This window comes from Ursus americanus, chromosome 17 (assembly GCF_024610735.1).
Source record: "Ursus americanus isolate L20-20 chromosome 17, mUrsAme1.1.p, whole genome shotgun sequence".
Taxonomy (NCBI): domain Eukaryota; kingdom Metazoa; phylum Chordata; class Mammalia; order Carnivora; family Ursidae; genus Ursus; species Ursus americanus.
In genome coordinates, this window is record NC_142143.1 from 57,476,191 (window position 1) to 57,486,265 (window position 10,075).

At 37.1% G+C, this 10,075-nt stretch overlaps 1 protein-coding gene across 1 annotated transcript; it reads left to right on the plus strand.

The window, feature by feature from the left end:
* The first annotated feature begins 3,662 nt into the window (after nucleotides 1-3,662).
* Nucleotides 3,663-4,634, plus strand: LOC148108714 (olfactory receptor 6C2-like). Its single transcript, XM_087868567.1, has one exon. It carries the CDS (start codon nucleotides 3,663-3,665, stop codon nucleotides 4,632-4,634), a length of 972 nt encoding a protein of 323 aa, XP_087724693.1.
* The last annotated feature ends 5,441 nt before the right edge of the window (nucleotides 4,635-10,075 follow it).

Here is a 10,075-nt window from a genome sequence, read left to right on the forward strand (position 1 = left end):
AACCTGGTGGGAGCAAAAACGGACCCAGAACTGCTTGCACTCAAACAAAAAATATAAAATTACACCTGTGATGAGTCTTATTGAAAGTGAGGTGATCTCACTGAGCAGAACTGTTCTAAGATTCACAAGTAATATTTGCCAAATTAGGAAGTTTGCCCTGGAGTCTGACACGTACTGCAGCTACAATTTGGTCCACGGAGCCATTAGCAATGACACCAAAGCACTGGGGAAGTTCTGTGGTGACACAGCCCTGGGTCCCATCTCCTCTGAAGGGAATGAGCTCTTTCAAGGAATCTTAACTGCTGGGTACCTGGGTGGATCAGTTGGTTAAGCATTTGCCTTCAGCTCAATCATGATTCCAGAGTCCTGGGTTCGAGTCCCACATCAGTCTCCCTGTTCACTGGGGAATCTGCTTCTCCCTCTCTGTTTGCCCCATGATCCTTCTCTCTCTTTCTCTCACTGTCTCTAATAAATAAATAAATAAAATCTTTTTTAAAAAAAGAAAACAAGAAAATTTAACTACTGTAAATGCTTATGCACATAATAAAGAGCTTCAAAATACATGCCACAAAAGCTGATAAAACAGCCAGGAGAAAAAAGAAAAAAAACACAATTATAGTAAGAAATGTCAACATGACTGTCTCAATAATTAACTGAATCATTACCCAGAAATCCATAAAGTATACAGAAGACAACATTATCTATCACCATGATCTGACATTTACAGAACAAAAACAAAGAGCAGAACTGTTCTAAGATTCACAAGTAATATTTGCCAAATTAGGTAATATTCAGGGCTCTGAAACAAGCCTTGTTAAATTTTAAATGATTCAAAGTATACAAAGTATGTTATCTGGCCAAAAGGAATTAAATTAGAAATCAGTGACAAGGGGCGCCTGGGTGACACAGCGCTTAAGCATCTGCCTTCGGCTCAGGGCGTGATCCCGGCGTTCTGGGATCGAGCCCCACATTAGGCTCCTCCGCTATGAGCCTGCTTCTTCCTCTCCTACTCCTCCTGCTTGTGTTCCCTCTCTCGCTGGCTGTCTCTATCTCTGTCAAATAAATAAATAAACTCTTAAAAAAAAAGAGATAGAAAAATAAAGGGCAAGAGAAAAGACACAGCCACCCAATAATATCCATTAGTGTCACAGAAATCAAATAATATCAGAATGATAAATTACCTTTCAGGGAACCTCCCCTTATTCTCTGTTATTTAGGTGCTTTTCAACACTTTTCCTTGGAGGGGGTAGGGGTGGTGTTGGTAGCAGCATTTACTCCTCTTGCGTCTCTTCTATCCAGTCCACGGGCACCCTCTGTCCCGAATGAAGACCGAATGAGGTTTGTTCCAAACACAGGGAGGGTCAAAGTATCTCAAATATATCCACCACATAGGGAGTCGATGAAAGAATAAACTGACTCACAGTCACTCATCGAACCCCCAAAGTGCCAGTGGGGTAGGTAGTTTTGCATAGATAAGTCTTCAAGGCCTACCTGTGAACATTAATTGAAAACACTACTTATAGGAAGAGGGTGGCAAATTTTATGATTTATTTGATGAAATTGTTTCAAATTTTAATTGATCCGAATTCAAACTTAAATAAATAAGTTTTAGTCTCCCAGAGAATTTTTCCCAATATGACAGAGAATGTCAGTATGATTGCTGGTAAAAGCCAAAACGAAGGATCTGCCCCACAGGCTTAACTGCATTACCAAAAGTAGGGTTTATTTAACGAGCCTCCTGAATTAAAAGCAGTGCCGCTGAAGGTTAACACGTATTATATTAAGCATTTTAAACATTGCAGTAGCCTGAAAGCTGCTTGAGGGAGCAACTTGTTAATGACTGGCGCTCCAGGCTCTGATATTATGTTCTTTAAATAACAGGCTTATTAGATATTTAGTTGAACGAATAAATGTTGATTATTTACTTGAGCAATACAAGAGTAACCTAATGTAATTTTGATTCTCTATTCAGAAAACATACACTGGATAAAACAGGAACAGTTGTTTAAAACATAAGAAATTGGTTTTTACTCTCACACGTGTAGAAGTATAGGATTTCCCTACAAACACTAGAGTTATGGCTAAATTTGCTCATATAACAATCAATTCCCCCAATAAAACCCCAAGACATATTATAGGCTAATATGTTAAGTTATTATTAACTATTGATATCTCCAGTGAGAATGCATTTACTGAATCTTCTTTTACAGAATGGATACCTAAGAGCAGCTGCTTGAAATACGAATCTCAATGAGGCTGTTTTGACATGAAGGAGCAGGCGAAATTCCTGAGCACCTATCTAATGGGATTTCTGGGGGAAAATGTAAATTGGGAGCACAGGGAGTCTTAACATTCATGGGAGGCGCAGAAGTAGATAGTGACCAATGTCACTGAGAAAGGTAAGGCACTTTACAATGTGCTTGTGAAGACTGGCTCCCATGTGTCCATTTGTTTCTGGATGTTGCTTGGCCAAGTCACGTATATCAAAAGCCAGAAAACAAGTAGCAGGGTTAGGGAGCTGGTTTATTAGTGAGGAAAGTTGAAGTGGGAAGTAGCAGAAGTTGTTCGAAGAGGTCCCTGAGATAAACCCTAAGACAGATTCCAAAGGCTAAGTGCTGTGAAGAACACAGGGTTGGTCAGACTCAGCAGACTGGCAAAGAAACAATACCACAGATCACAGCCTCTGGACTCCATCCATGGCCCAAAGCACCACAACAGGATTTATGTATAAAGTATGAATAAATTGGGCTTATATTCAAGTTCCAGAAAAAAGTTCTTTAAACCACTTTAGGAAACCTCTGCCTAAGCCTCCCGTACTGGCTCAAAAATGCTTCCACTTGCCTACACACAGGGTGAAAACCAAAACTATATCTTTGTATTTTAAATTTTTTATCCCCCTATTTAGAAATAATTCAAAGTGAAAAGAGCAGAACTAACTATAAATGAATGCGCTACTGTTAAAATTCAGCGTAACAGAAGATGATCAATATAAAATACTAGTTAAACATCTGTCCAAACCCTTAGAATGTACAAGAGTGAACTGTGATATAAGTTATGGACTCTGATGTGTCAATGTCAAAGGTAACACTCTGGGGGGGATGCTGATAACACAGGAGGCTATGCATTTGTAAAGGCAGGAGGTATATGGGATATCTCTGTACCTGCCCCTCAATTTTGCTGTAATCCTAAGATTGCTCTAAAAAAAATAAGTCTTAATTTTAAAACACACCAAAAATACTAATTAACAGATCCTTCTTGGTTTTGAAAATGGACCATTTCAGTATGGTGTGGAAAAACCAAGGAAAATAAGGGTGGGGGGAAAAATTGAAAACTGACACAACTGTCTCCAGGATAAGGACGAATCAAATCTGCACAACAAGGCAATATTGCTGAGAAACTGCAAATCAGACATATGATTTATGTTTTGTTTTGCTTTTATTTGACATCTTTGTAAATATGCTTTCTAGTTAGAGAGTTATAAGCACAAGATCCATACTAGATATATCCTACAGATGTCTCTAGGTTAACCAATGGAATTACGTAAAAGGAGAAAGTGCATGTGAGCAGGCTTGCCAGGATGTTTTCCTTCAGGTCCCAATATTAGCTTCTTATGACACTTCTCTCTCCAGGAAGAATCCCTCTTGACTTGGTGCAAGGCAGTGATGAGAAATCATACAGCAGTAACAACATTCATCCTGCTGGGATTGACAGATGACCCAAAAATACAAGTTCTGCTTTTTGTATTTTTGTTTCTCACCTACACTTTGAGTGTGACTGGAAACCTCATCATTATCACCCTCACACTTTTGGACTCCCATCTGAAAACTCCCATGTATTTTTTCCTCCGGAATTTCTCTTTCTTAGAAGTCTCATTCACCACTGTCTGTATTCCCAGGTTCCTGTATACTATGACAACTGGAGATAATACCATTACCTATAATGCTTGTGCCACCCAATTATTTTTTGTTGTCCTCTTTGGAGCAACAGAATTTTTTCTCCTTGCCGCCATGTCCTATGACCGCTATGTGGCCATTTGTAAGCCCCTGCACTACACAACCATCATGAGCAGCAGAGTCTGCACTACCCTTGTTCTCTGCTGTGGGTTTGCCAGCCTGTTAATCATCCTCCCACCTCTTGGCATGGGCCTCCAGCTGGAATTCTGTGACTCCAATGTGATTGATCATTTTGGCTGTGATACATCTCCTATTTTACAGATAACCTGCTCAGACACAGTGTTAATAGAGAGGATAGTTTTGAGTTTTGCAGGCCTGACGCTCATTATTACCTTAGTGTGTGTAGTCCTCTCCTATACCTACATCATCAAGGCCATTCTAAGATTCCCTTCTGCCCAGCAGAGGAAAAAGGCCTTTTCCACCTGCTCTTCCCATATGATTGTGGTTTCCATCACTTATGGCAGCTGTATCTTCATCTACGTCAAACCTTCAGCAAAGGAAGGAGTAGCTATTAATAAAGTAGTGTCTGTGCTCACTACTTCAGTTGCCCCTTTGCTTAATCCATTCATTTATACACTTCGAAACAAACAAGTGAAAGATGCCTTCAAAGACACAGTAAAACGCATTGTAGTTCTAACAAAGAAGAGACCATTGATGTTTTTCGAGGCAAAGTTAAATTAAATTTAAATTTGAATAACCCGTGAGAAACATTCATGAATTTGCAAAATAAGTGGTTTAAGTTAACTATATTCTTTCCTTTAAGCCAATTTACCCCCAGAAATGTTTCTACTGCCCATTCTGGAAATTTTTTGAGTGTACTGATAACTACAGAAGAGAAAGAACAAGACTTCCAAGTACTGAATGTGTTCTACTGACAATGATGATGTTTAAACAGAGACTCAAGGAGAACAAGACTGAATTTAGGAGTAGAATAACTAACCTGGATAGATAACTTCTTCAATATCCAGACTTAATTATCCCTTAATTTAAGAAGAATGTTAGTGAGGGAAGGGCAAAATAGGTGAAGGGGGTCAAGTGTATGGTGGCAGATGGTAACTAGACTTGTGATGGTGATCCTTTGTAATCTTGACAGATGTGAAACATATACAAGTCACCCGAAACTTACATAATGTTACATACCTATTTTACCTCAATGTTTAAAAAAGAAGAATGTTAGAGATTAGGAGGCTCAATCGAAACATCAACAATGTTACTAACTTGAGAAGGGGAATCCAGTTAGCACAGACTGACTACTGAAGATAAAATCCAAGTATAGTGTGAAAAAAAATAATAGACTTAGAAAAAAGGGAGAGACATGGGGGGGGGGGGAAGTAACAGTCATTCAGGAACCTTGGACCAAATAATTGGAATTTTTTCTATTAAATGGTAGAAACAATAGTTGTGAAAGTTGTGTGCTTTCATAGTACTTATACAACCATTATCTATCCTTATTAAACATCATCCAGTTACTCAAATGTAGTTTTTATTTTGTACTCTTTATTTTTAATTGTTCATACAAGTCAATGGCCATCATGTAAGTTTCTTTTAAACTTCAAACATATTCAGGGACAATTGAACTCTATTCTCCAAGGCTTCTCTTCTTTTTTCATTTAAAATTTCTAAAAAACCTACAAAATCCCACTACATGCTCCCCAGCTTCTCTTCTGATAATTAATTTAAGCATGCATCTATACGTTGTATTATTTACTTAGTAGTTGGGCTGATTACTTCACCTGAATTGTGAATCCCTAGCAAGCAGAGTTTGTCTAGGAATCTCACTGCTTGCTTTGGATGACGACAGGAAAGTTAAGAGTATTGTAGATTAAAAAAAAAAAAATCCAGCTTAATTTGCCATTCAAGAATCAAGTGCATCTGGTCAGGTCCAATACTGCAAATTCAGTAGGTTCATGAAAGGTAATCTTCTGCTTCTGATTTGGATAATGAGATAGTCTCCTCTTGTTCACTTACTCAGTAAGAGAAAATGGAAAAGGGTTGCCTTGTGTCAGGTCTTTGGAGCTGGATCTAATAACTGAGGTCACGCTTGGACCCAACTCCAGTTCCTAAATATAACTCAAATATTACTGAAATTGATCATGGCTTTTCACTTTGCCCAGCTTCAACAATGAAAATATTCAGAACTTTGTTGAGCTTAATTTTATGTGTAGGTTCCCTTGACATGGAAGGGCAAATTTTTACACCAGCCTGCTCTCCCTCAGCTCTTTCTTCTAGATCCTCTATTTCAGTCATTCAGTGTTACCAGTTTCTTCCATCAAAAATTTCTTGTTTGCATCTCAAAAAAAAAAGTTCTTGTTTACATCTCATATTCCTCTCATACTTCTAATCTAAAATTGTATCTCTCAACCAGAATTATCTTGACAATTGCCTAATGATTTCCTATTTCTAATCTCTTCTCTGGATTAGTGAGCCTAAGTAATATCACAATATATATTTTCCTAAAACACTATTTTAATTCATCCACTTCTTGCTTTAAATCTTCTAGAGCCTTCTAGTTCTTAATTTTGAAACTCATTCTCTTAGCAATCCAGAATTGCCAAACTATGTTCATAGTTGCCATCTATGTTCAACCTCACTAATCCAAATATATTTCTGCAATTCAACATTAACCCTAATCCAAAATCTAATAAGCTTTTCACAGGATAGTCACTTACCTGAAATATCCTTCATTTTCTCCTATTCAAACCTATTTATACCCCATTCAAACGTGAGTGATTTTTCAGAGCCAGCTCAAATCCATCTTCCATTTCCCTCCCCTCATCCTTTCTTCCCAAAACGATTTTCTATTTCCATGCACCCCATAGGAATTCTTGTTAATTCCACATATTTTGTCATTATTCCCAAATTGGTTTGCATTGTTTCTGTTCTGTATGTTTCATCTTGTCTCTGTAATTCTCCAAGGGCAAATATCTTTGACAAAGGAAGTATTTTAAATTTTTCTAAATAATAAATGCCAGTGTATTACCTCTACCCTAGGTGTCAATTGTACAGATATGACTACCTGACTTGAACTCCTTTTTATAAGTAGTCTCATATAGTTCAATAATATATGACAGTGGATGCTTTTAATATTTATAAATTATTTCCTCATTGTTTGCCTTAAATCTGCTCCAACAATTGTAATGAAACCACATTCTTCCTTCCTGATTAGACATAATCTGACTTGGTATCACTTAAACCTCACACTACAATTGCTCACACTATTTCTCCTGCTTCCATCCAAGACCTGTCATCATTCTCTCATTTATTCATTCAACAATTACTGAGTAACTACTAGGTGCCAGGTACTCTTTATGAACAGATAGGACAAGGTTTCTGGCCTCATGGAACTTGTATTCTACCCTCAAAAAGGAAAAAGGTGATGCTTATATGTATACAGGACCTCCCAGATTCACTCCTTCCCTTGGTCTCTAGAACCCTTCTTTAAATATGGCCTTCTTGGAAAATAAAAATAAATGCAATCACATTGATGAGGTATGTCCAAGGAACAGAGAAAGCAACTGAAAGAGCTTCCAATGGCCAAAGCTGGAATAATTTTGGTAACAAAATAAATAAAATAGTAGTAGATAATAACCCAAAGAATAAAATAAATATCCAAGAATTCATATTGATATAAATGATTGAATAAATTGGTAAATGAGGGAGAAGAGACATATCTTCTCTGCAGAAGTATTCCAAATAATTTATGTAGCTACTCCATTCTAAAGAAAAGGAAAACTTTACAGTGGAAAACTGACAACCTCTGTCAGGTGATCAAGGTCAACAGCAACAGTTGTAAGTCATTTTGACAGTATGCATCCTAAAATGCCACTTTACTTCTGTGGTCTTCTTCTCAATAGCATCAGACAAATTCCAATAGTGGGGCATTCTATGAAATATCTGACCGGGAAAGTCTGAGAAACCGTCATAATCAAGAGGTGCCTAAAGATAATATAACAACTAAAGATAATATGAACAACTAATTAGTAATATAACTAAAGATAATTTAACAACTAAATATGATATACTAAATGGGATCCTGGAATAGGAAAAAGATATTGAAAGGTGAAAACTCAGAAAATCTGAATAATTATTAAATATGGATTTTATTTAATAATATATCGATATTGGTTCATTAATTGTAACAAATGCATCATACTAATAGGAGATGTTAAAAATAGGGGAAACTGGGCATATGAGGTATGGGAAACAGCTACACTACCTACTCAATTTTTCTGTAAGTCTAAAACTGTTCTAAAAAAAATAAGGTCTATTAAAAAATAAAAACCATCCTCAAGTTAAATCACAGCTATTTTCTCCATGCTGAAAAAATGTACTGCTACTTAAGCGATGGATTTGAAAGAAAATTTAAAGATCTCTGAACACAAGGATGCCATTCGACCCCATTGTTTCATTTCTCTCATTCTTTTCTTTAGCCTGCTGATGACCTGAGTTTAATCTCCCATTGCAGCTTCCTCACCATCCTCACCAGTCTCTCTGGGATGACTTCCCTTAAACATCTCTTTAACTGCTTTTGTTCTTGAAGATGGCGACAAAGGATCTTTATTAGTCTCTCAGCACCAGGACCCCCAGGGAACATATTTTTTGTCAGCACAATTGATCCCAAAGTGGCTGTTCTGAAGAGGGAAAAATTTTTGTTACTTTGGATATTAAAAAACCTAAAAAAAAAAAAAAGAAAAGAAAGAAAGAAAACTACCCCCAGAAAGCTAATGTCTCTTGCTCAGGTCATCATTTCTCCTGAGAAGAGAAAGAGCTCTGGAAATTCTCTGGCCTTCAACACATGTTTTGTATATAATTCAATAAATATTTGAATGTAGGTCCAACATTTTTCTATGCAGTACACAAAATACAACAAAGTAAATCTGCCCCCAGGACAGCAAAACAGTATATGAAATACACAGCCATGAAAAGTTAACAATACAAGAAACTGCACGAGGCAACATAAACTTAAGTGCCACATAAGTGGCACAGATCACGTGTGCTTTCAACACGGAAGAGAGTTCTCTGTGGTCACATGAAATAGTAATTGCATGTATGCTATTTACTAGGTGCCAAGCATCATTCTAAGAAATATGTATAGTAATAATAGAATCAAAACCCTATATATTGTATCTTATTATCACCAATATATTATTATTGTTATTATTAATTATTATTAACAAACTACCATTATTAGTCTTGTATTGCAAATAAGGGAACTCAGGCACACAACTAATAGATAGAAAAGCTGAGATTTGAACCCAGGTAATCTGGATCCAGAGTCCGTATACGACCAAAACACAATACTGCTACCCATTCTGGAAGGCCCCATGAAAAGACAGAACTCTCCTTAGGTCCAGAAAAAGACTTAGGTAAAAAGTAAGCAGAGAACATTTCTTACCACAAAAAAAAAATTAAACAAATTAATGAGAATATGCTTCAAAACTCATGGGTAAATCTTTCTACCTAAGCAAATTTCTTTTTTTTTTTTAATTTTATTTATTTATTTGACAGAGAGAGAGACAGCCAGCGAGAGAGGGAACACAAGCAGGGGGAGTGGGAGAGGAAGAAGCAGGCTCATAGCGGAGGAGCCTGATGTGGGGCTCGATCCCACAACGCCGGGATCACGCCCTGAGCTGAAGGCAGACGCCTAACAACTGAGCCACCCAGGCGCCCCTCTCCCTATGCAAATTTCTAATAAAAATTAGAAATAATTAGTGGTATTTACTGACTAATATGAGGTGAGAGGAAAGCAAAGTCTCAGTTGCTTGCAGAGTTTCAATCTAAATGACCGGAAATACACTGCTCTTGACACAAATAGACTATGTGGAGAATCGTAAGTCCTCCAGTTTCATTCTTCTTCGAAATTGTCTTGTCTATCTAGGTTCTTTGCTTTTTCATATAAATTTTAAAATCCAGCTTGTTAAATTCTCCTTGAAAAGAGAGCCTGTTTGACTCCTCATTGGGACTGTAGTGACTCTATATATCAATTTGGGAAGAACTGTAATCTTAACATGATTAAGTCTTGTGATCCATGAACAAGTTCCATCTCCCCATTCATTTGGGCCTTCTGTAATCCTCCTACAATGATTTATAGTTCTGAGCATTCAAAAACCGCACAAGTTTTG